Source organism: Prunus dulcis, chromosome 8 (assembly GCF_902201215.1).
Source record: "Prunus dulcis chromosome 8, ALMONDv2, whole genome shotgun sequence".
Classification (NCBI taxonomy): Eukaryota; Viridiplantae; Streptophyta; class Magnoliopsida; order Rosales; family Rosaceae; genus Prunus; species Prunus dulcis.
In genome coordinates, this window is record NC_047657.1 from 13,686,743 (window position 1) to 13,711,703 (window position 24,961).

General features: G+C 36.8%; 4 protein-coding genes across 4 annotated transcripts; all 4 read left to right on the top strand.

Annotated features, from left to right (window-relative positions):
- The first annotated feature begins 3,224 nt into the window (after positions 1 to 3,224).
- On the top strand, positions 3,225 to 5,688 carry LOC117638534 (endo-1,4-beta-xylanase 5-like). Its single transcript, XM_034373643.1, has 6 exons — positions 3,225 to 3,311; positions 3,447 to 3,666; positions 3,757 to 3,920; positions 4,202 to 4,300; positions 4,383 to 5,171; positions 5,329 to 5,688. The coding sequence occupies exons 1-6, from the start codon at positions 3,225 to 3,227 to the stop codon at positions 5,686 to 5,688; spliced, it is 1,719 nt and encodes a 572-aa protein (XP_034229534.1).
- A 3,287-nt stretch (positions 5,689 to 8,975) lies between these two features.
- LOC117638535 (endo-1,4-beta-xylanase 5-like) lies at positions 8,976 to 11,459 on the top strand. Its single transcript, XM_034373644.1, has 7 exons — positions 8,976 to 9,033; positions 9,216 to 9,262; positions 9,367 to 9,589; positions 9,692 to 9,855; positions 9,993 to 10,091; positions 10,184 to 10,969; positions 11,100 to 11,459. Exons 1-7 carry the CDS (start codon positions 8,976 to 8,978, stop codon positions 11,457 to 11,459), a joined length of 1,737 nt encoding a protein of 578 aa, XP_034229535.1.
- A 1,082-nt stretch (positions 11,460 to 12,541) lies between these two features.
- On the top strand, positions 12,542 to 15,949 carry LOC117637274 (endo-1,4-beta-xylanase 5-like). The gene is made up of 7 exons (XM_034372125.1): positions 12,542 to 12,773; positions 13,217 to 13,266; positions 13,393 to 13,612; positions 13,734 to 13,900; positions 14,127 to 14,225; positions 14,427 to 15,212; positions 15,439 to 15,949. Exons 1-7 carry the CDS (start codon positions 12,713 to 12,715, stop codon positions 15,796 to 15,798), a joined length of 1,743 nt encoding a protein of 580 aa, XP_034228016.1. The 5' UTR covers positions 12,542 to 12,712; the 3' UTR covers positions 15,799 to 15,949.
- Positions 15,950 to 17,346: 1,397 nt separating this feature from the next.
- LOC117638536 lies at positions 17,347 to 20,969 on the top strand. Its single transcript, XM_034373646.1, has 3 exons — positions 17,347 to 18,579; positions 20,079 to 20,466; positions 20,650 to 20,969. The coding sequence occupies exons 1-3, from the start codon at positions 17,347 to 17,349 to the stop codon at positions 20,967 to 20,969; spliced, it is 1,941 nt and encodes a 646-aa protein (XP_034229537.1).
- Positions 20,970 to 24,961: the final 3,992 nt, after the last annotated feature.

Here is a 24,961-nt window from a genome sequence, read left to right on the forward strand (position 1 = left end):
CACCGTATAAAGTCACACAACTTATAAGATTTTCCACAAAAATAATAAAACCAAGTATTATTTTTGAAGTTATTACATAATGAGATCGTAATACACTTGAAGAAATAATTTTAAAAAATAATAAGTATCAAAATTTTTTTTTAAAAAAAGGATGGTATGAATAAATATGCAAATATTTGGTGATGTGTTCAATAAAAGCATGATTATATTTGGTGGTACAATTATGTTTCGTGATATGATTATATTTGGTGATGTGATATGTTGTTCATCTTATTTTTTTATATATATGTATAATTATTGAATTAATAATTGACACAAATTAATGTGCTACTTTTGTGGATGGGCCAGACCGAACTTTCTTGGGCTTAATCGGGCCGGACCGGGCTACAAACACCCAAGCCCAAGCCTAACTAGACCCAAGGCAGGTCGGGCCATCTCAAAGCCCATAACGGCCTGACCGGGCTTTTTTTTAATGGGCCGGATGGCCCCCATTGGCCCATGGGCCAGCGGGCCAAATGATGAGGCCTAGTTCCCAATCAAATCCAAGAAAGGGTAAAACTCCAATAAATTAGGAAAAAAATAGAGGTATTTTAGAATACCTCGTTTATTGTAACCTTTCTAGTAGTTTGATATCAATTCGATACCAGTCGAACCCAAGACCTGTTGAGCTTTGAATGCAATTTAAAGCCAACAAGTTACAAGGGGTACTGATGATAGAACGTTTTAAATTAATATTTTAAGTTTTAGAACATCTCATTCATGACATCAATAAAAGCATTTGACGAGTCTTTTGAAATTGCTCTTACGTGGTCTAATCGTTTCGGGGGCATAACATGACAGAACTCAGTTTACTTGTTAAGTAGAAGCCCGCACTAGATCAAGAAAAAAGAGAACGAGAAAATTGGAAAACTCTCTACGCACCCTTCGCCTAGCCTCCCCAAGCTTTAGATGTAACACAAAATCAACCAGGTACAAGGAGTACTGGTGGTAGAACCTATGAAGTTAATTTGATACAATGTAACATTTTGGATTCAAGATTAATAATTGTACAATAAATCACTTAAAATTTCTGTATTGTTAATTGTCCAATCAATCAGGAAATTATTTAAGTACATGATAATATATAAATATTGTCTTAAGTTATTTCTGGATCTCACTCATTAATCGTATTTCTTTCATTGTGTAAAGGAAAATAATGAATATTCATTTTTTAAAGATTATTTTCATAAATGTGAGATCTTGAGCTCACAACCTTGTGAATTTTGACCATATATAATTTTTGGTTTTTTTAAAAAACATGAATTTTCACCAAATATTTTTCTTGTTAGAAAAAGGACTCTTACTGCAAAAGCTAACCAAAGAATATAATCTAATAGATTTTTCTTGAACTATTTATTTCTGGATTCTTGCCAAAAGAGGGGCTATTTTAAATATTTTAAAAAAGTGAAATAAAAACAGAGGTATTTTAGAATACCTCATAATTTTTTGTAACCTCTCTCTTCTTCTCTCTCTCTGCCAGTCTCGAACCAGGGACCTGATGGGTTTTTGACTTGGACCACAAATCCAACAGGCTACTTGAGACCAGCGGTTGTCCTTCGTTAATATTCATTTTTATCCGCTCAATCAATGAGGGCAATCAAATTGGCTGTTGGGTATTTACTATTTATTTTAGAGCTTGTATTTTCTTTTGCTAATTAATTAAAAACACATTAAAAAAGTGACTGTGCATGATGGAGATAAATTGGGAAAGCAACCAGCTTTGCTTGTTAACTAATCTATTGGATTTGTAATCCCTTTTTTTAAAAGGAAATTTGAGTGCAAATGACCCACTAGTGTAGTGGTTTGAAGTAATTGCTCATCTAGAAAAGATTCTGGGTTAGAGTCATAGCATCTGTATAGTATGTGTGAGTTTAATATATTATCACCGCTTTCAATAGGAAAGGTCAAAAAAATAAAAAAAGGAACCTTGCATTAATATTTTATTAATGATTATTTGAGTTATAATTTTTGTTAACTATATGTAATATTCGTTTATTGAAGTAATATATATTTATATTCACAAAGCTATTTTTGTTAGAAAATACAAGTATATAAATCACATAAGTATTCAATAATTACATGTGTAGAGCTAAATATTTCTAATTGAGTCATGTCTAATTTGTTTTAAAGAAAATTTTAACTTAAATTATAAGTTGTTTATTACAAAATCTATATTATATATAATATAATAAAGGAGAGATAAAAATCTAGGAGGGCCCGACAAAGACCACTCCAGGCCTTAGAGTGGCTCCGCCACTGTGTTGAAGTATCATATTGATGGAGAGCTTCTTTCTTTCCTTTTTTTGGGTGGACATATAAAAAGTTGTTTCATAAACCTTCCATCATAATTTGGGTAAACATGTAGATCATATACGTACATCAAATCTTCTTTTATTGACTAAATCCAATCTTCTTTATTTTTGTGTACTAGGAGATCCATATAAAGATGGTCGTCAAATCTCATCATAACTTACCCAAATAAAGATAGTTTAGGAAAGGGAAGAAAATCCTATAAAATTCTATACTTACTAAAAACGATGGATGGTTTATTTTTCAATCTTTTAGCAGGAATCCTGTTCTGACTATATAATCTTGCCATGTACGTATAAATACATACAATGCATCATCTGCTTTAAGCTCATGTCAATGCTTGGATATAGCAATCAACACACAATGAAGTTTTGGGGCAAAAGCAATCTGCTTGTGCTGTTTTGCACTGTTCTTTTTGCAGGTTTGCTTTTCATTGCTATCATCCTTTTATGAAAAACAACAAAATTGAGTTTTAGCATTATGATTGTTGTAAGACGTAGAACAATAAGGTGAAACTACTTTGTTTCTTTAAATATTGTGTCAATAGTGAGTGACAATCATCTTGTCAATCAATTTTAGAGGTGTCAAATAAGTATGGCCGACATGATCACAATACATATCCAATATGATAAAAAGAAAAGAACATGTCATGATCTGGCAAGCTATGTCATGCCACACCAAGGCACACATACAGATCGTGTTGCCCTAGGTAAGGCATCCATACCTATAACGACCGTGTTGGGCCATCATATATGGTGACTCAAGACACGGTATAACGACCGTATTGATAATATTACCATGTGTTTCAGTTTTATTTCTCAATTCCTCAAACAAAATAATCCAATTATAGTTAAAAACTTATTATCAAAGCATATATGCATGTTGTAGAACACAAACTAAACATTTGCCTTGCAGGGTTTCAAGTAAATGCCTTGTCCTATGATTACACCGCCAGTATTGAGGTAATAAGCTTTCCTGCAATTAATTATAATCGTATAATTTGCAAATTGTTAAACTTAGTTATGTTTTTACAGAGAAAACTCCATTAAATCTAAAATTGCTTTAATCTTTTTCCCTTATTATTTTTTTTTTTCCAGTGTTTGGCAAAACCTCACAAACCACAATATAATGGAGGGATCATTGTAAACCCTGAACTAAATCATGGCTTGAACGGATGGTCTAGTTTTGGCAATGCAAAAATACAACACAGAGAATCTGAAGGCAACAGATTCATTGTGGCTCATGGCAGACAACAATCATATGACAGTATTTCTCAGAAGACCTACCTGCAAAGCAACAAGTTCTATACATTCTCTGGTACATAATTTCATCACTTTTCTTCCCCATTCTAATTAATCAGTAATTGATTAATAATTGTAACTGTGTATTTGGTTTGTGTTGATGCAGCTTGGATACAAGTGAGCAGTGGTAGTGTTCCAGTAACAGCTATTTTCAAGACTAGTAGTGGATTCATACACGCTGGTGCAATTGTGGCTGAATCCAATTGCTGGTCTATGCTCAAGGGTGGCCTAACTGTTGATGCCTCGGGCCCCGCCGAGCTCTATTTCGAGGTATTTGTTTTTAATTATTGCATGAACAGTCATAAAACTATTTGAACCACATTTACTCGTATTTCTTTTGTTAATCATACATTAGACTTGCGATCAACTGGGCTAATCCAGTTTGAATCACCCGAATGAGGAACATGGCCTTATATTTCTTTTTCTCTTTTGTTGTTACAACACATGCATCACTTTCAAATAAAGTGATTTCCCCCTAAATAATCAATGCGAAACGGATACTTAGTATGTTCAATCTTTTATAATTAACAATTGTTAAACTCTTAATTCAGAGCAAGAACACATCTGTTGAGATCTGGGTTGATAGCATCTCGTTGCAACCATTCACTGAAAAGCAATGGAAGTCTCATCAACATCAAAGCATCACAAAGGTGAGTTTGATCAGGCCATATAATTTATCCAAAACTAATTTGGCTAAAGTTAAAAAAAGCTAACTATACACTTTTTTTGCAGACTCGAAAGAGCAATGTGAAGGTTCAAGCAGTTGATGAACAAGGCAAACCACTAGCCAACGCAACAATCATCATCCAACAAAAGGCCCCAGGCTTCCCTTTTGGTGTTGCCATCAACAAGAACATCCTCACCAACAGAGCCTACCAAAACTGGTTCACTTCAAGGCCCTTCACCGTCACGACATTCGAAGATGAAATGAAATGGTACAGCACAGAGTCATCTCAGGGCCATGAAGACTACTCTGCCGCTGATGCCCTGCTTCAGTTTGCAAAGCAGCACAACATTGGAGTCAGAGGACACAACGTGTTCTGGGACGACCCCCGCTACCAACCCGGTTGGCTTAAGTCACTCTCCGGCCAACAGCTCTCTGATGCAGCCTCCAAGAGGCTGAATTCTGTCATGGGGAGATACAAGGGGCAAGTTATAGCTTGGGATGTTTGCAATGAAAACTTGCACTTTAACTTCTTTGAGAGTAAGATTGGTGCATCTGCTTCAGCCATGTTCTATAATTGGGCTCTTAAAGCTGATGGAGCAACCACATTGTTCATGAATGAGTATAACACCATTGAGGAGAGTGGAGATGGAGATTCGATCCCAGCTAAGTACCTTCAAAAGCTGAGAGACATTCAAGCCTTTCCGGGTAACAATAATGCGAAGATGGCGATTGGACTCGAGTCACATTTCACCACTCCAAACATTCCCTACATAAGATCTTCTATTGATTCTCTTGCTGCTGCAAAAGTGCCTATTTGGATTACAGAATTGGACGTCACAAGCGGCCCCAATCAGGTAAGATAATGCGCCTCTCCACCTATTGCCAATTATTGGTTTTGTGTCGGATACCTTAAATTTGATATGTTCACGTCACACGTGAAGGGGCATGTTTGATTATGATAAAAATCCCACTTCTTATAATTTGCTAATATTTTTTGGGTTATATGGGCAGGCATCATACTTGGAGCAAATTCTAAGGGAGGTCCATGCACACCCTCAGATTCAAGGCATTGTTATTTGGTCTGCTTGGAATCCTCGGGGATGTTACAGAATGTGTTTGACAGACAACAACTTCAAAAACCTGCCTACTGGTGATGTTGTTGACAAGCTCATACATGAATTTGGTTTGACTTCCGGTCTGGCTTCTGGCATGACGGACCCTAATGGTTTTTTCGAGGCCTCCCTTTTCCAGGGCGACTACGAAGTGAAAATCACTAACCCTTCTGTGGCAAACTTCTCCTCAGTTCAGGGTTTGAATGTGGGACCAACTACTGAGTCCCAGCAACAATTGCTGTTCCAAGTTTCTGCTTGAGTTTTTGTTCACTTAGGTGTTTTGTTCTCGTTTTGATGGAAGACCAATTTTAAGTGTAGGAAGATTGGGGGGTGTATTCAATTAAGATTTTAATAAATTGTAATTACAAGATTATAATGTACTGGATTACAAGATTTTAATAGATTGAAATTACAGGATTTTACCTATGATTTTAATAGATTGTAATTTCACTTAGGACTCTTTTGTATTCTCCAAAATAGATTTGCCCAGTGCAGATTGGATTCGGGTTAGCCACTCCCAGTTTTTGTCAAGACTTGGTCCAAAATTTGTGGGGGAAAAAAACACACTTTTTTGTAGCTGCTTGTGGCATAATCTCATATTTGGTTTGCTTGTAGTTTTTTGGGCAACTGATACTTTCAGACTCCTCCTTTATACTTCACCTTTATCTCTTCTCACCACCACCCTAATCTTTTCATCCTCTACCTACTTCACTTGAAATTCCACACCAAATCTCACTGCAATCTTTAGAATATGTTCAACAAGTTTCTCATTCATAACTTGGGGGTCTGACTCCATGCCCCCCAAGGAATTAGTTTTCTGGGCTAGGTGATTTGACGTTCCAGTCTGAAGATGTATGTGTTTATTTTTTTATGCCTACTCTGGTGTAGTTTTTTCAGTTTGTTATGTGCTCTGGTGTGTTGGTGGTTCTTTTTAGATTGGTTCTTGCGGGGGACAATGCGTGGCGTGGGTTATTATGGTATTTCATGCATGAAGTATTCACAGTTCAAAATAATAATAAAAAATTGGTCCCCAAACAGTGGCCATGTGAGCAAAGGCACATCACAAATGCCTTCCAATGTGGAATTCTGGCCACAATGTGTCAAGAACCCACCAACATTCACGGTGTCTATTCATCTTCTCCCAAAGGAAAAATAGAAAGAACTTAAGAATCAGGCATAGGAGGGTAAGATTTGTTATGAGATTTGGTATTTATATTACCCACTTAAAAGTCTTATACAATACATCATTTAATGGAATACTTCAAAATCGATAAGTTTTTGAATACCATAGTATACTTTTATTGGCTACTTAAAACTCATAATTGAATACCAATGTACTTTTATTGATGATTTAAAAATTCTAATTGAATATCACTGAACTTTTAAGCTTCAAAACAATCTATTAAAATCCCAATTGAATATACTCTAAAAAGTTTTGCTTGAGAGTGGCTTTAGAAATTCTACAACTTTTGTTATGAATAACTCTTTACACGTTATATTGAGATTAACTGGGGATGTAATCTGTGCTTATTGTTGCCATATGAAATAATGTCTCCAAGTCCAAATGGCCTTCCAATAGTATCCTCAATTCTTTTGTGGCATCTTTTTTTTTTTTTTTTTTTTTTTTTTTTTTTTCTTGATACATAGGGAGGGGAATTCAAACTCGGGTGCAGAGTGGCGAGCACTTTGCACTAACCAACTTGGTTAAGCCCATGTCTGCGACATCTTTTTTGTTAAGCTGCAATATATTAAGTAAACTTTTGATAAAAATAAAAATAAATTAAACATTAGAAGACAACAACTCTTGCCTCCCCTTGCCTTTTGCCATGGCAAATAGGTGGAAATGCTCTTACACATGGAACGGAATTCTTCATGCGCAAAATACTTTAAAATAGGGATTTAGGCTGAAAACAAACAAAATTAAACTGTGGTGATTTTACAAATTGATATAATGGTCATTTTATTCACAAAAAAAAAAAGTATAATGGGTGTGAATAGATATGAATTGGGTGTAAACATAATTCACTTTGTTTTTTTTTTTTTTGGTTATAATTTTTTATGCAAGTGATAAATTATTATAAAAAATTTATTATTTAATGTGGTGGCAAGCCCGCAATAAAAGTAAAGTAGATCAAAGCAAAGAAAAACCAAGCAGATGATCTGGATCTGATTCAAAATTAGGTGCAATGGGGCAAGCTCATTGCCCTAGCCACCTAATCTAACCCACACTTCCTAGATTAATATGTTATAAATTAGTTTCACTTAACTTTGTTGATATTGACACTCTAAAATAGTCATATATAATCCTTAAATAAATAATAATAATAATAAACTAAGGAGTACATGATATTTTTTGCATAATTTTGCAATTGGCACTAATTGTATTTTAAGCTGCAAAATATTAAGTAAACTAAAATTAAAAAAAAATTAAACATATTAGACAAAAACAGAGGTTATTTTAGAATACCTCATATTGTTTCATATTTTTCTTCTTCATTTTCCTCTTCATGTTTGTGCCAATCGAACCCAGGACCCGTTGGAGGTTGTGTGGATCACAAAACCACGGGGCCGGGAAGATCGGCTTTCTATTTCCTTTAAGTTAACGTATTTAACTCTTGCATCTAAACTAAATTCATTATGCGCGAAATAATATAAAATAGGGGTCAGGCTGAAAACTAAATGGAGCAAAAGGGCTCTCTGGCTCCTATTTCTGTTTATTTATGGACATTGACCAATAAAATTTAAAGTCCAAATGCACATCATAGGCCCGAATTTACTCATTGTGGTAATTTTACAAATAGATTTAATGGTATTAAAAAAAAAGATCACCTTTCTTCATTTTTATACAAACGATCATCTACCTTAAATTAATCTAATCTAAAGTGGGGGATTCGAACTTGGATGTAAGGAGGCGAGAGCGGGCTTACTGTCTTGACCAACTGACCTAACTAACCAACGTCTACTGCCTTCCTCGGTTAATATGCTTTAAAATAGTTTCATTTAAGGGAGATTTTGACACTATAAAATAGTCATACGCACTCCCTGAAAAAAATAAAAAATAAAAGAAGAATAGCAGAATGCTTATTTATGAGTTCTAATAACAATTTATTTATTTAAAAATACCAGAACGATCCAATTTCCATAAATATATAGGTTTGGATCCTTCATAATTATCTTGAGATTCAGATGAGTATTTCATAGGATAACTTACGGAATCACTTCATACGCAGTCCAGAAGTCATTGGCAGTTATATTAGGAATTTAGGACAGTCCAAATTCAACTACAATAAAATTGGTTTAATTATAAATACAAATTTTAGTCCAATGAATATGTGATAGTACAATGCATAAAAATACCTTTTTTTTTTTCTTCAATGGATCATTTATTCTGGATATCCGTTTCATATCCTTTATTCACTGCCAATCTAGCCATGCATGTAGATTGCCTTTTAAATCTCTCTCTAAAAAGAAAATACAATGCCTCTATATAATCTCCTCTCTCTCTCTCTCTCTCTCTCTCTCTGGGTTCATAGCAAACAACACACAATGAAGATTTTGAGACAAAGCAATCTGCTTCTGGTGTTATGTACTTTTCTTTTTGCAGGTTTGTTCCTTTTTTTTTCCTTCAGTTTTTGGTTGCACTCGAAATAAGCATGTAATATGCATTCTTAATGTGAAAAGCTTCTGAGAGATTTGACTGGTTGGGCCCACTGGTTGACTAATGGCTAGTTTACATGTTTGTATGATTTTCTTTTGATTTGCTTCACTTTCCAAAATGGTGTGCAGGGTTTGAAGTGAGGGCATTAACCTACGATTACTCAGCCAGTATTGAGGCAAGCTACACTGCATTTATTTCCTTTTGTTATGTTTAAAGAGAAAGAAAAAAATGTAATAAATCTAAAATTGTTTCCATATTTTTCCTTTTTTTGTTCTTCAGTGTTTGGCAACTCCTCTCAAACCTCAATACGACGGAGGCATAATTGTAAATCCAGAACTAAACCATAGCTTAGAAGGATGGTCTTCTTTCGGCGAAGCAAAAATGCAACACAGAGAATCATCAGAAGGCAACAAGTTTGTTGTGGTTCATAGCCGAAATCAATCGCATGACAGTATTTCTCAGAAGATTAACTTGGAAAGTGACAAGCTCTATACATTTTCCGGTACATAATTCATTTCCGTTTTCCTGAAATTAATTTATATTTATAACAATAACTAGTTAGATGATTATTGCCTAATGCAACTATAATTTGTGTTTGATGCAGCTTGGATACAGGTGAGTAATGGTAGTGCTCCAGTAACAGCTATTTTCAAGACTAGTAGCGGATTCATACATGCTGGTGCAGTTGTTGCGGAACCCAAATGCTGGTCCTTGCTCAAGGGTGGCCTCACTGTCAATGCCTCGGGTCCTGCTGAGTTATATTTTGAGGTAATATTAACATCAACAAAAGTTGAGTGTAATGTTCTCTTGTCAGACTGTATGAACTTACGTTGCGTAGAACTATAAAACAAGGTTCATAGGTATGTGAAATATATATATTTCCTAATTTACGTGAAACTTTGCAGAGCAATGACACATCTGTTGAGATTTGGGTTGATAGCATCTCATTACAACCATTCACCGAAGAGGAATGGAAGTCTCATCAAGACCAAAGCATTGCAAAGGTGAGTCTGATCATTGAAGGCTTGTCGATGATGATATATATAGTTTTGATAGGGTTTCTTCTTAAGGAGACAAACTACATATTTGTTTGCAGATTCGTATGGGAAATGTGAGAATTCAAGCAGTTGATGCACAAGGAAACCCTCTAAAAAATGCAACAATCTCCATCCAACAAAAGGCTTCAAGTTTCCCTTTTGGGTGTGCTATCAACAAGAACATCCTCACCAACAATGCGTACCAAAATTGGTTCACATCAAGGTTCAGAGTAACAACATTTGAAGATGAAATGAAATGGTACAGCAATGAGCCTTCTCCGGGCCGTGAAGACTACTCAGCAGCTGATGCCATGCTTCAGTTTGCAAGAAGTCACGGCATTGCAGTTCGAGGCCACAACGTGTTCTGGGACGATCCCCATTTCCAACCCGGTTGGGTCAACTCACTCACCAAACGGCAACTTTTCTCAGCCACTTTCAAGAGGCTAAATTCTATCATGCACAGATACAAGGGTCAAGTTATAGGGTGGGATGTTGTCAATGAAAACTTACATTGGAATTTCTTCGAAAGCAAGCTGGGTTCAAAGGCCTCAGCCCTTATGTATAATTGGGCTGTTAAAGCTGATGGAGCAAACACCTTGTTCATGAATGAATTTAATACCATTGAGGAGAGCAGAGATGGAGCATCCACGCCAGCTAGGTATCTCCAAAAGCTGAGAGAGATACAAACCTTTCCCGGTAACAGAAATGCACGGATGGCAATTGGGCTCGAGTCTCATTTTGTCACTCCTAACGTTCCTTACATAAGATCGTCCATTGACATCCTTGCTGCTACAAGATTGCCTATTTGGATTACGGAATTGGACGTGCAAAGGGGTCCCAATCAGGTAAAAGTTGATCTAGGGTTTAGACTAGATAGGCTTTTACCACACTATCTTCAAAGTTGAAGCTCTTAGGCAAGAAGTTCTAAGTACAATTACTACTTATTTATGACTACTTTTCTGTTTATATGGGCAGGCGTGGTACTTGGAGCAGGTTCTAAGGGAGGTACATGCTCACCCTCAGATTCAAGGAATTGTGATTTGGGCTGCTTGGAATCCTCAGGGATGTTATAGAATGTGTTTGACAGATAACAATTTCCGCAACTTGGCCACTGGTAATGTTGTTGACAAGCTACTTTATGAATGGGGTTTGAAGGCCTCTACTTCTTCTGGCGCAACAGACTCTAATGGTTCCTTTAAGGCCAATCTATCCTATGGAGACTACGAATTGGAAATTAGTCATCCCTCCGCGACGAACTCCTCCCTGGTTTTTAAGTTCAATGTGTCATCAACTACTGCATCCCTGCAACCATTGCGGCTCCAACTTTCTGCTTGAATTTTTTTTTTTTTCTCTTTGCCTACGTTGTTTCCATTTTAATTTTTAAAAGAAATTCCCAGTGTTTATGTTTGGCCTATGAATAGTCTTCCAGGAGACCTATATTTGTATGGATATAACATAAAGAAATAAACTCAAAATCGTTTCACCAATTGATAATTAACATGCACTAAATTTTTCTTTTACCAAAATTTTTTTTTTGTTGACAAAATGGGTATAGTTGTTCCACGTTCTCATATTGTTTTTTATTTGATTTTTTATATATATAAAATAATGTGTAAAACTTTTAATTTATGGCATGTTTACTAATCCCTAATTGGATTAGGATTAGATTTCAGGTTCCTATTGAAAGTTGTTTATTAAACCATATGGATTGAGGAGAGTTAGATTTCGTATTCCTATTGAAGTTGTTTACTAAACAGCATATGGATTGAGGAGTGTTAGATTTCGTATTCCTATTGAAGTTTACTAAACCATATGGATTGAGGAGAGTTAGATTTCGTATTCTTATTGAAGTTGTTTACTAAACCATATGGAATTGGGGGTAGGAGTGGTATTAATTACTAAAATGTTCTCCTTGTTGGGTTAAGGTAGATATCAAATTTGGAATTTTTAAAATTGTACGTGAGGATATAATGAGTAAAAAAGACGATAATAGGTTAGTTCTCCAAAGCATTAGAATACCACACATCACCCAATAATTGAATTCCTCCAAAATTAGGAATTCAATTCTTAATTTTGTGTGGGCCCAATTTACTTTTTAATTTCTTGTGGAATTTAATTCCTGATTAGTAAATGCAATGTTTATTTCTTATTATTTTCATTAATGAAGGCCATCTAAAAGGTTGGTAATGACAAGTTTGCTATATAGAATGAAGCCCAGCATCGTTCAATTGGTCATGAAAAGTTGCTATATAGAAGGAAGCCCGCCATTCTTCAGTTGGTCATGAAAAGTTGCGATATAGAAGGAAGCGCGCCATCGTTCTTTATCATATCGTGGTTAAGGAAAGCAATTGAAAGTATCATAATTTCTGCTAATTGAGGGATGGTTATGTACTCTTACTACATATATATATTTTACAGATACGATATTGCATTAATATAAGCAGCTTTCGTCTCCCTGGATACATTGCACCATATCTGTCAATATTTATCTCTGGCTAGTCTCTGCTTCTGCATCCAGCACTCTCTCTCTCTCTCTCTCTCTCTCTCTCTCTCTCTCTCTCTCTCTACTGGTTTAGTCTGGCTTCGTGATGAAGAATATAGGGGGAAGGCACAATCTGCTGCTGCTATTAAGCACTTTCTTTTTTGGAGGTATGTTACGTAGAAAATGTATTATTAGCTGTTAAAACTTTTAGGGATGAGGTTTTTTGCCACTGCAGGTTTTCGTCACGAATTACGCCATTTAATCATGAAATTGATACCCTTTAGAGAACATCAAATTTCTGTAATGGTGGAACCAATAAGCAACTAATTTGAATTTGTTGCTAAACGCATTAATTCCAGTTATCAGCTCGTGACTTGTAAAATTGTCATGGTTGACTCCTGTAGCTATCTGCAACGATAAAGTTATTTTCGTTTGAATTACATTTAAGACTCACAATCAAACCAAAGTCCATTTAGTGAAGATTCAATAAAACCTGCCTCAATCCAAGTCAGTGCCTTCAAATTCTGTATATAACGGCTGACGACGTGTGGTCACAAAAGAACCATTTGCTAGCCTGAGTAAGATCATTAACAAAATAAATGTCTTGCAGGGTTTGAAGTACTAAATGCTGTACCCTATGATTACACGGCCAGTGCTGAGGCAAGTTTATTTAGTTTTACTTCAATTAATTTTTATCCTGCATTGTTCGTTACTTTAATTACTTTGGTTAAATTATTTGCTCAGAAATATCTATTAAAATTTGTCCATCTGTATGTCTTTTTTCAGTGTTTGGCAAATCCTCACAAACCCCAGTATGGTGGAGGGGTCATTGTAAACCCGGAACTAAATGAGGGTTTGAAAGGATGGTCTTCTTTTGGCAATGCCAAAATACAACACAGAGAATCAAAAGGCAACAAATTCATTGTGGCTCTTGGCAGAAACCAACAACATGCCAGTGTTTCTCAGAAGGTTTCCTTGCAAAGTGGCAAGCTCTACACATTTTCTGGTACGTGCACACGTAATTAGAACTTTCTCTCACTGGTTAATTTTGTAATCGGTGATTAGTAATTACTTAATGCAAGAGTAATATTACAATTCCTAAATATATGTGGTTTGTGTTGATGCAGCTTGGATACAAGCAAGTAAGGGTGGTGTTCCAGTGACAGCAATGTTCAAGACAGGTAGTGGAACATATATGCGCGCTGGTTCAATTGTTGCAGAATCCAACTGCTGGTCCATGCTCAAGGGTGGCTTCCCTGCCAGTGCCTCAGGCCCAGCTGAGCTCTATTTTGAGGTACTTGTTACCAATTATCACATGAATCGGGCAACAGAAGTATTTGTATACCTCTTTAAATCTTACTTCTTTTGTCAAAACATTCGTTTTATTAGACTTGTGATCGAATTTTCCAAAGCCTGGTTGAATTACAGGAATGAAGAACTGACCCATTCATTTCATTCTTTGTTAAAAGCATATGCTCAATCTTCTATAACAGCTCTTACAATAACCTTTAATATTTCAGAGCAAGGACACATCTGTTGAGATCTGGGTTGATAGCGTCTCATTGCAACCGTTCACCGAAGAGGAGTGGAAATCTCATCAAGATCAAAGCATCGCCAAGGTTAGTTTGGGGACATTATACATAGTAAATTAATGAATTTTCATCCTGTAGAAATAAAACATGTATCAATCTCAAGCATCAGAATCTGTTACGTTTTTTCGATCACACCCAATGTACTAAACAAATGTACCCTAGAAGGAATCAAATTGTTATGCTTGGATTTAATAAGGTTTCGTTACAGACACGTAGTTTTTTTTGCAGATTCGTAAGAGCAATGTGAAAATCCAAGCAGTGGATAAACAAGGAAAACCGCTGGCAAACGCAAAAATCTCCATCCAACAGAAGTCTCCAACTTTTCCTTTTGGTTGTTCCCTCACCAAGTACGTCCTCAAAAACACTGCCTACCAAAACTGGTTCTTATCGAGGTTCACTGTCGCAACTTTTGGAGATGAAATGAAATGGTACAGCACAGAGAATACTCAGGGGCATGAAGACTACTCCATGGCTGATGCCATGCTTCAGTTTACCAAACAACACAACATTGCAGTCCGAGGCCACAACGTCTTCTGGGACGATCCATTCTACCAACTAGGTTGGGTCAAATCACTCTCTCCACAACAACTTGCTTCGGCTACTCAAAAGAGGCTAAATTCTGTCATGAACAAGTACAAAGGGCAATTAATCGGGTGGGATGTCGTTAACGAAAACTTACACTTTAATTTCTTTGAAAGTAAAATGGGTGCAAATGCTTCAGCCCTTTTCTATAACTGGGCTATTAGAGCTGATGCAGCAACCACTTTGTTTTTGAATGAGTACAATACCATTGAGGAGAGCGCAGATGAAGCGACCACACCGGCTAAGTACCTTCGAAAGCTCAAAGAGATGCGAACATTTCCAGGAAATGAGAGAGGACGATTTGCCATTGGGCTTGAGTCTCATTTTACAACTCCTAACATTCCTTACATAAGATCTTCTATTGATACTCTTGCTGCTGCCGGAGTGCCAATTTGGATTACAGAATTGGACGTGGCAAACGGTCCGAAACAGGTAAGAAATAAAGGAGATCACATTGTGTGCTTGAAAACATTTTCTAGATAAATATACTGGCCTCTGAGGTATATGATATGTCGCAAGTTCGAATTCTCCTTCTCTTTTGATTAAAAAAAATGTAACGCTATAGTATTTGACTGAATACTTTAAATCTTGTGCATTATTATATCAGGGATCCTAGCACATGCCACTAACAAGCTCAACTTTCTGTTTACATGGGCAGACATTATACTTGGAGCAGATTCTGAGGGAGACATACGCTCACCCTCACATTCAAGGAATTGTTCTGTGGGCTGGACCGACCGAAAAGGGATGTTACAGAATGTGTTTGACAGACAACATTAATTTCAAAAACCTGCCTAATGGTGATGTTGTGGACAAATTAATACATGAATGGGGTTTGAAGGGCTTGGTTTCTGGCACAACAGACGCTAAAGGTTTCTTTGAGGCCTCCCTTTCCCATGGAGATTACGAAGTGAGCATCACTCACCCAACTTCAAAATCCTCCTCCTTGGTTCAGAGATTGAATGTCAAACCAACTGCTTCGTCCCAGAAGCCATTGTTTCTCAAATTCTCTTCTTGAGATTTTGATTTCTCTTGCGCTTTTTTGTTGTCCTGTTTTCATGCAACATTTAATTTTAGAATTACACGGAACATACCAAAATTTCTATATTTTTAAGAAAACTCTCTGTATATATGCTATTTTTCGTAGAACCTGTACATATGTAATTATATACCCTTTTGGCATTGAATAAATTTAATAATGATTTTCGAAATTCAGGGCAATACAGTAATTAAACTCAAGTTTTACTAGGAAAACGTGTGACAATTGGTTTTCTTTTGTTCTTTTTTTTTTTTATTTTAAATTTTAATAATTAAAGAAGATAATGGGTAGTTGTGTTCCATAAAAATAAGATTCATTATCTGATTTTTTTTTTAATTTTAATTTTTTAAATATGAAAAAATGTAAATTTACCATATTATCCTCCCGTGCTTATGCACCTGCGATATATTTTTTTTAAAATTTAAAAAAATTAAATTTTATTTTAGAATTAAAAAAGATAATGGGTAGTTGTGTTCCATAAAAATATGATCTATTATATGAATTTTCTTTTAATTAAAATTTTTTATATATGAAAAAATGTGAATTTACCATATTATCCTCATTTAATTAATAATTTCAATTCTCAATGTTTGCATTAACAAAGGGCATTTTTTGGTATTTTGAATGTTTCACCATGCTCTGCGTTTTGCTTTATATATATACTAGCCTCTCCGCATGCGACTACGCGCTTGCGAGAGGTTTTTTTTTAAAAAATTAAATTTATTTTAGAATTAAAAAAGATAATGGGTAGTCGTGTTCCATAAAAATAGGGTCTATTATCTGATTTTTTTTATATTTAAAATTTAATATAAAAAAAGGGTGAATTTACCATATTATCCTCATTTAATTAATAATTTCAATTTTTAATGTTTGCATTAATCAAGGGCACTTGTTGGTATTTTGAATGTTTCACCATTATCTGCATTTTGCTTTATATATATAGACATATATATATATATATAATTAATAATTTCAATTCTTAATATTTGCATTAACCAATGATATTTTCTAGTATTTTGAATGTTTTACCATTCTCTGCTTTTTGCTTTATATATATATATAAATAGATATATCCCTATAGTAGAGATAAATGAAGGTCTAGGAAAAGTAGTTTAAAATTTTAATAATGATCTTGGAAATTCAGGGCAATACAGTAATTAAACTCAAGTTTTACTCCCCAGTGAGGAGAACTTGTTTCCTTTTTGTATTTTGATTAACTTACTTTCCGGAAACCTTAATTAATTATTACTAATTTTCCAAATCCATAAAGGAATAGAACAAAATAAAGTAAATAGAAGACGTGCACGTTACGTTGAGTTTGATTAGGAAATGTTAAAGTCCTAGTTATGATTGGTATTCTTCCAATTGAATATTTATATATATGTTCGTATCATCGGGGAGAAAGTAGAATTAAGAAAGAAAAAAACAAAAGCAGAGTTGTTTATTCCATTGGAGAGAGAGAGAGAGAGAGAGAGAGAGAGAGAGAGAGAGAGAATGGCAAGAATATTCTGGCGAAAAAGAGTGAGAATGGCAAGAGTATCCTCGCCAAGTGGAGATTCAGATGAAGAAGTACCTTTGAGGGCCAGGCTCCAGAGATCTGGTGCTCGAAGGCCTTTTTCATGGTTACGTGAAGATTCAGATGAACAAGTTAACATGAGGCCAAGGCATAAGAGAACTCGTGTCAGACGTTTTTATGAGGAAGAAACGGAAGAGGAAGAAGAGGAAAGTGATGAATATGGAGGAGAAGAGGTTGGAGAGGGAAGTGGTGAATATGGAGGAGGAGAAGAGGTTGGAGAAGAGGAAAGAGATGAATATGGAGGAGAAGAGGTTGGAGAAGAGGAAAGATATGAATATGGAGGAGAAGAGGTTGGAGAAGAGGAAAGTAATGAATATGGAGAAGAGGTTGGCAGAGAAAGGGAAGAAGACAGAGATTTCCTTAATAATATCCAAGGGGCATGGGAAGAGGAAGAGCCAAATAATGAAGCACAAGTACATGAACAGCAGCAGGATGGGTCTCAATCTCATGTTTCCATAACCCTAACCGACCCGGAATTGTTTGATTGCCCTATTTGCTGTGAGCCCTTGACCATCCCTGTCTACCAATGCGACCAAAACGGGCACATAGCTTGCTCCTCCTGCCGTACAAAGATTAACAACAAATGTCCCTCTTGTTCCGGGTTCATTGGATTCAGTCGTTGCCGCGCAATGGAGAAGGCTCTTGAATCAATCAAAACATCATGCCAAAATATCACGTATGGATGCAAACACTCTTTCCCTTTCCATAAAAAAGGTGAACATATAAACGCATGTGTTTATTCACCTTGCTTTTGCCCCCATTGCAACTTTGTCTCTCCAGATATTGAGTTATACAACCACTTCAGAAGCAGCCATGCGACTTTCGCAACGCAATTCAAGTACAACTGTTTTTTTTCTGTTTCGTTAAATGCCGAAGCAAGCTTTCTTGTTCTTCAAGAAAAGAATGATGATACATTATTTATCCTCAAGAAAAATTATGTTGAAGATGTGGGAAATTCAGTGAAAGTTACTTGTATACAACCCGGCTTCAGGAAGGGCTTCTTATATCAGCTTCGTGCGAAAGCCAAGAAAATGTCTCTCAAATTGGAGGCCCTCACAGAGAGTACTCCAAGCCGGCAGGCAATTGATAATCCTAAAACAGGGTTTCTTTTAATTCCATGTGATTTTATCAGTCCTGGTGGCCAGCTCAAAATGGAAATCCGCATAGAGAGTTTTGAGATGTATTAATTCGGCTATATTACATATGTTCTATCTAGAACTGAACTCAAAATTTGTTTACAAAACTTTTTAGTATATATATATATATATATATATATATATCTTGCATTTTGGAGTTAATTAACGAATCAATGATCTGAATAGTTATGGTTTTCATCTTCTTAACTAATAATTTACCCCTAAACAAAATTAAAGATAAAGGTTTTGTTGCCCTTCATCATCTTCTTAACTAATTTACTCCTTAATATAAATCTTTACTGAATCCTGGCTTAATTATTTCAAATTATTATTTAAGAAATATTAGGAAATACGAGGTAAAACAATTTACAAGTTCGATTGATAGTCTGAAGCTAATTTTAGCTTAATGAAGATTGTAAACACAAGTTCATCGTATACACATCCTATTTCCTATTTACACAACCGCTTTACTAAATAAATACATATAAAATTGTCATTAGCACTCTAAAATAGTCATCGTGCACTTTTCCTCTTTTATTTTTTTCATTATAGGGAGAAAGGGTATATGTGAGTTCACAAATGCTTCATGCAGCTCAGCTTTGGAGATATAGCTAGTGTAATGCAGAGGCTAAAGTGTGTGACGGCATTGTCCATTAAATTTGAATTTGATGTTTGGCATTTAAATTTGAAATCTCCCTTGGACTATCCGTTTACCAAAATATTGATTCGTGTCTTCCCAAAACAAGTCTTATTACACATTACGATTATGATTGAAAAGGGAATGGCAAGTCTCTATATTATGAGTGATATCCTGCCAAATGAGGCCTATGTATTATTCATTGTTTATTAGTATCAACTCCATCGAGAGAAAATATTTTAGAAAGAAAAAAAGGTTGGAGAGAGTGAGGGAAATGGCAAGATCCTCTGCCAATGGGGATTCTGATGAACTAGTTAACATCAGGCTAAGGCATTAGACCTTGTCAGACGTCTGCCACGAGACATTTCTTGTAAAAACTGGTATATGTAAACTAACAATTCTAGACACTTCTTGCAAAGTGATCAAGTTTATTTCTCACCATGGATAAAGAGATGGCTACTTCTCTCATTTTATTTCTTCCCTCGATATTGTTTTCCAGATTTTAATTTGATACCTTGAAGCTCTCATTAAGCAACTTTGGATATATGTATAGCTATTAGCTAGTGTCATGCGCAGAGGCTGGGCATAATAGCATTGCCCACTAATTTGAGAAGATATGATGGCATTTGCAGGCCTGAACATTGGCCAAAATGCCACATGGGCTATCAATCTTTGGCATTTGAAATCTCCCTTGGACAAAAGTTTTTTTTTTTTTTTTTAAATCAAAAGAAAAGGCTAGGTCTTTTCGTTTACCCAAATCTTGATTCTTGGATTCTTCAAAATTCAGAATAAAAAAAAGAAAGAAAAGAAGTATTGCACATCACGGTGAAATGAAAAGAGAATGCCAAGAGTCTATGAATGCTATTCTTCCAATGGAGGCCTATATAGCCTTGTATTGTTCATTGTATAGTATCAACTCAACCAGATTATTCGATTGGAGAATGTGAAGGGAATGGCAAGTGATCAATATGAAGCAGAAGTTGGTGGAGGCGACGTACGAGTACATGAACAGCAAGATGGCTCTCACTCTCATGTTGTCATAACCATAACTGACCCAGAATTATTCGATTGCCCTATTTGCTATGAACCCTTGACCATCCCTGTCTACCAGTGTGACCAAAATGGGCACATAGCTTGCTCCTCCTGCCGTACAAAAATTAACGACAAATGTCCCTTCTGCTCTGGGTCTATTGGATTCAATCATTGCCGTGCGATCGAGAAGGCTCTTGAATCAATCACAATATCATGCCAGAACATCCAGTATGGATGCAAAGAATCTGTGACTTTCAATAAAAAAGGTGAACATAGAAAGGCATGTGTACCTTGCTATTGCCCCCATTTAAATTGCAAGTTTGTTTCTTCAGCCAAGCAGTTATACCAACACTTCAGTAGTAGCCATGTGTAGTCCGCAACACAATTCGAGTACTATGTCATTTTTCATGTTTCATTAAATGCTGATGACAACTTTCTTGTTCTTCAAGAAAAGAAAGGTGGTACATTATTTATTCTCAAGAGGCATCTAGTTCCAGATCTAGGAAATGCTGTGACAATTAGTTGTATACAACCCGGCTTCATGGGGGGCTTCTTCCATGAGCTTGATGCGAAATCTGAGGAAAATTTTCTCAGATTGGAATCTTTCACAAAGAGCACTCCAAGCCGGCAGGTAATTGATGATCGCCCTCCCAAAACAGGTTTTCTTTTAATCCCATTTGATTTTATCAGTTCTGATGGCCAGCTCAAGATGGAAATTTGCATCTGGCCTGAAGGTGCCTCCCCTTTCAGACGTAACCATGTTGCTTAAAATAAGTAATGTTATATGCTGTTTTAGACTGGGAAAAGATTGTTTGGTACCAGATTGAGATACCGATTTACAACATCAGGTAACTGAAAATGTTTTTGCTATTTCTGCAAGCTAACATTAAGAACTCAGAATTTTAATGTTAGCTACTAATTAATCAAAGCAAGGATTTTGTTAAGATTTATAATGAATTAATTATATGCATGTTTACTAGCTTCGATTCAACTCAACATTTGTTCACACAAAAATTTAGTATGGGAGTGCCTATTGCCTATTGTATCTTCGTCGCAGCTAGGTTTATCATCGAGAAGACTATGTCGAAACTCCTAAACTTTGACACTGATCTACAAGAAATGTCCTATAGAGAGTAACAGAAATTCCAACCCCTCATAGAGACATTAGTGACTGCATACCGCAAATTTGGATTACAGTGTGTTTGAACATGTATTCTAATCCAAGTTGTACCGAATGTTGGCTCATAATTTTGATATGATCCAAGTGCCCTGAATGATAAGAGCTTGATATTGGCCGTTAGTCTCATTTTACCACTCTTACGTCCTAACCTTCGTACATAAGATCTTTTACTTGCTGCTTCATTTTTTATATATAAAAATAGTGCTTCATAAGTTCATATTGAAGACGAAGACAAAGAGCCAAATTATGAACCACAACTACATCTTCATAAAAGTGAGTCGATCTCCGTAACCTAACAACCGAACCGGAGAAATGCTTGATTCATCAAGTTGCTATGAACACTTGACCATCTTTCCACCAATGTGATCAAAATGGTCACATAGCTTACTCCTCCTACTCCATCCTAATTGAAAACAAATCTCCCTCCTGTTCCGGGTCTATTGACTTCAATCATTGCAGCACATTCACAACTAGAAAACCTAAAAAAGGGGCCGCATATTATTTGAGGCTAATGCCAACAAAAAAGGCCCCAGTGTTGACAGTACCCGCCCCGAATTTCTCGAAACTCGAGACGAATCCTGTAGAATTCCCGATATCACTCCAATGTAGGGCCCACTTCTAAAACTATATTCTTTTTCCCTAAAAAGGAATAAGGGCGCAAGACTTTCTGCCGAAATTTCGGCAGAGTCTCCTTTATAAATTGGACATTTCCCAAAATTTCAACATGCACAGAAACACAGTTAATATCCACAACTGGCAGCACGCACAATATAATTTCATGCAATTCACATAAACGGCCCTCGGCCTTCCAATAATTCTCAACAAACTACCAAGCACGCTATCAAATCAATTCATGTCTTAAACAAGGCAAACAATAAATTCAAATACGACTTATGACCACTAAATTACAACATACATCATCTAACTTTCCAATTTCAACATACGAGGTTTTAACCTCCTCACACAATCACATCTATGTCCGCGGCTGCACCTAATAACCTTAGGCTGCCTACGTACCCTCACTGAGGGATCAAGCCACACGTAGTTCTTCCCTACTAAAACCCGATTCCAACACATACAATACATTTATTCATCTCTCTGTTATTCACATAATCTCCCCCATACACCGGTACTACCAACGCCACGTATAGGGTCTGTCAACACGCCGGATAACCTACGCCACTTGCGACCTCAACATACTATCACATAATCTCCTCATACGCTGGTACACCAATGCCATGTACGGAGTCTGTCAACACGCCGGATAACCTACGCCACGTACGACCTCAACATACTATCACATAATCTCCCCAAAAGCCGGTACAACCAACGCCACGTATGGGGTCTGTCAACATGCCTGATAACCTACGCCACGTGCGACCTCAACATACTATCACATAATCTCCCCATATGCCGGTATAACCAACGCCACGTATGAGGTCTGTCAACACGCTGGATAACCTACGCCATGTACGACCTCAACATATTATCACATAATCTCCTCATACGCCGGTACTACCAACGCCACGTATGGGGCCTGTCGGCATGCCGGATAACCTACGCCACGTGGGACCTAACATTCACAGGGTGGTACTTATAATGTAATCATAATCTGGGGAGGTACCTAAGGTAGTGCGTATAGCACTTCAAACTGACATTCTAGAATCTTTTTATACCTTTAAAAATATATATAAATATATCTTAAGTTCTAAAGTTGTATAAACCTCACCCACAATCTAGCATCCGATAATTCTCGAATTCAAAACAAGAAATTAATATTCTAATCCTACATCATCAATAAAACTCGACAATGCTTAAGACTTGTCACTAGGGACATTATAATCCTCCTAGAAAAGAAAAACTACCTCGAAAGACTCGCAGTCAACCAAGGGTCAAACTACCTAATCTTGGTCAAACGGGCCCACGGGGCCCATGACCTCCAAATTCCAATCCGAAAGTTCCTATGGGTTTTACAAGGTATAGGACACTCGTCCTGAAAGTTTAGTCCAGATCGGACGGTCAGATTGCTCACGATCGCACGATCTGACGGTTAATATAAACATAAACTTTAAATTATTAAATCGGAACATCAGGGGCTCCGATTTATGATCCGTGAATTCCTACACGATCCTAGAAATACCTAGATTAACATATATTACATTCAAGACCATCCAATGGTCCCAACCTATCGAACCCGGATAACGTGCAATAGACGGTATCCGTTCGATAGTCAAACGACGTTCGAATTGAGATCCGCAAAATCCTACACACTCGTGACAACCTAAGGATCTCATCGAGACAAAGTGCAACATCACTACCCTCGCCCACGCGCCGGCAGCGCCGGGTGCCCAAAGCGATCACGCATCGCCGGAAAATCTCAAAACCATGGCTCCAAACTCCTACCCTAGGTATAACACCCTATTTGGAGCCACTTTTGTTCTTGGACTTATCCCAAAAACTGACCGGAAGTGGCCGGAATCGCGACCCCAAAACTGGCCAAATTTCAATTCGTAAATCGAATTACCTACGCTAGGAATCGATCCAATCCTACCCAACAGGCAGCTAGAGGGTGAGAAACCATGCCTCATTCATCGGAATCGGTGGCCAGAGGAGGGAGATCAATGTCGGAGAAGTTCGGGCGACATCGGCCGCTTCTTCTCCATTTTTCGGCGAAACCGCGGCGGGTAGCGGCGGGAGCTGGCTGGGGTTGGAAGAGGACGATGTGCCGGTCATTTTGGTACCGGCCCCATCGTCATTGGTGGCCGGAGGAGAGAACGGCCGGCCAAAATGTGGTCGTCTGTCGCTGCGAGAGAGAGAGAGAGAGAGAGAGAGAGAGAGAGAGAGAGAGAGAAATCTGATTTTTATAAAAATCCAATTTCGAAATAATTACGATTGTGCCACTGAGTTTCTTTTGATCATATCTCTCTCGTTACAACTCCGATTCGAGCCCATCACGTGTCTACGGGCTCATCTCAGTACGACCTATCCAAATATACCAATCATTGCCCCAAAATATTTTGGGTAAGAAAATGACCAAAATACCCCTACCCCAATGGTAAATTTGTAATTTCACTTAAATAATTTAAATAAGGGATTAAATTTGGAGTCGAGGTGTTACAAGTGTACCCGAGGCCACATAATTTAGTTCGCCGATAAGGCACAGATCAAGTTATTGTGTTTCTTACATAAGGTGTTGCCATTATTTCAAACCCCCATGACATCTTGCAGAAAATCCCTTCCTCAATATCACTTATATAGAGCAAAAAAAAGGTGTTGCTGTTTTTCTTTCCACATTAAAGATAATCTGTTGCCAATTGAGCGCTGAGTCCCACCTCATTCTCAGGTCTGCCTGCATGTCATTGATAAGTTCGAACATCAAAAGCCGCATATGTACGTTTATTCACCTTGCTTAAGCCCCAATTTGTTCTGCAATTTTGTCCCTTGTAAGTTTTCGCTTGTTCTTCCCAAAGTTATTAGTTGGTTCTGTTTTTTATACATTGCTTCTTCTGCGTACCAACACTAGTAAAAAAAAATTGCTCTACTCACACCATTTTTAATGGTGTAGTTTGGGAGCAAAACAC

What these genes read in the sequence shown, in the direction of transcription:
- LOC117637274 (XM_034372125.1), top strand. Translation starts at nt 12,713, where the DNA reads ATGAAGAATATAGGGGGAAGGCACAATCTGCTGCTGCTATTAAGCACT. An exon ending in CAAGCTCTACACATTTTCTG is followed by an intron (nt 13,613 to 13,733) that starts GTACGTGCACAC and finishes GTGTTGATGCAG; the next exon opens with CTTGGATACAAGCAAGTAAG. An exon ending in CAGCTGAGCTCTATTTTGAG is followed by an intron (nt 13,901 to 14,126) that starts GTACTTGTTACC and finishes TTAATATTTCAG; the next exon opens with AGCAAGGACACATCTGTTGA.
- LOC117638535 (XM_034373644.1), top strand. Translation starts at nt 8,976, where the DNA reads ATGAAGATTTTGAGACAAAGCAATCTGCTTCTGGTGTTATGTACTTTT. An exon ending in ATTACTCAGCCAGTATTGAG is followed by an intron (nt 9,263 to 9,366) that starts GCAAGCTACACT and finishes TTTGTTCTTCAG; the next exon opens with TGTTTGGCAACTCCTCTCAA. An exon ending in TGCAAAGGGGTCCCAATCAG is followed by an intron (nt 10,970 to 11,099) that starts GTAAAAGTTGAT and finishes TTATATGGGCAG; the next exon opens with GCGTGGTACTTGGAGCAGGT.
- LOC117638536 (XM_034373646.1), top strand. Translation starts at nt 17,347, where the DNA reads ATGGCAAGAGTATCCTCGCCAAGTGGAGATTCAGATGAAGAAGTACCT. An exon ending in TAGAGAGTTTTGAGATGTAT is followed by an intron (nt 18,580 to 20,078) that starts TAATTCGGCTAT and finishes TTCATTGTATAG; the next exon opens with TATCAACTCAACCAGATTAT. An exon ending in TGTGACTTTCAATAAAAAAG is followed by an intron (nt 20,467 to 20,649) that starts GTGAACATAGAA and finishes TTGTTCTTCAAG; the next exon opens with AAAAGAAAGGTGGTACATTA.
- LOC117638534 (XM_034373643.1), top strand. Translation starts at nt 3,225, where the DNA reads ATGCATGTTGTAGAACACAAACTAAACATTTGCCTTGCAGGGTTTCAA. An exon ending in CAAGTTCTATACATTCTCTG is followed by an intron (nt 3,667 to 3,756) that starts GTACATAATTTC and finishes GTGTTGATGCAG; the next exon opens with CTTGGATACAAGTGAGCAGT. An exon ending in TCACAAGCGGCCCCAATCAG is followed by an intron (nt 5,172 to 5,328) that starts GTAAGATAATGC and finishes TTATATGGGCAG; the next exon opens with GCATCATACTTGGAGCAAAT.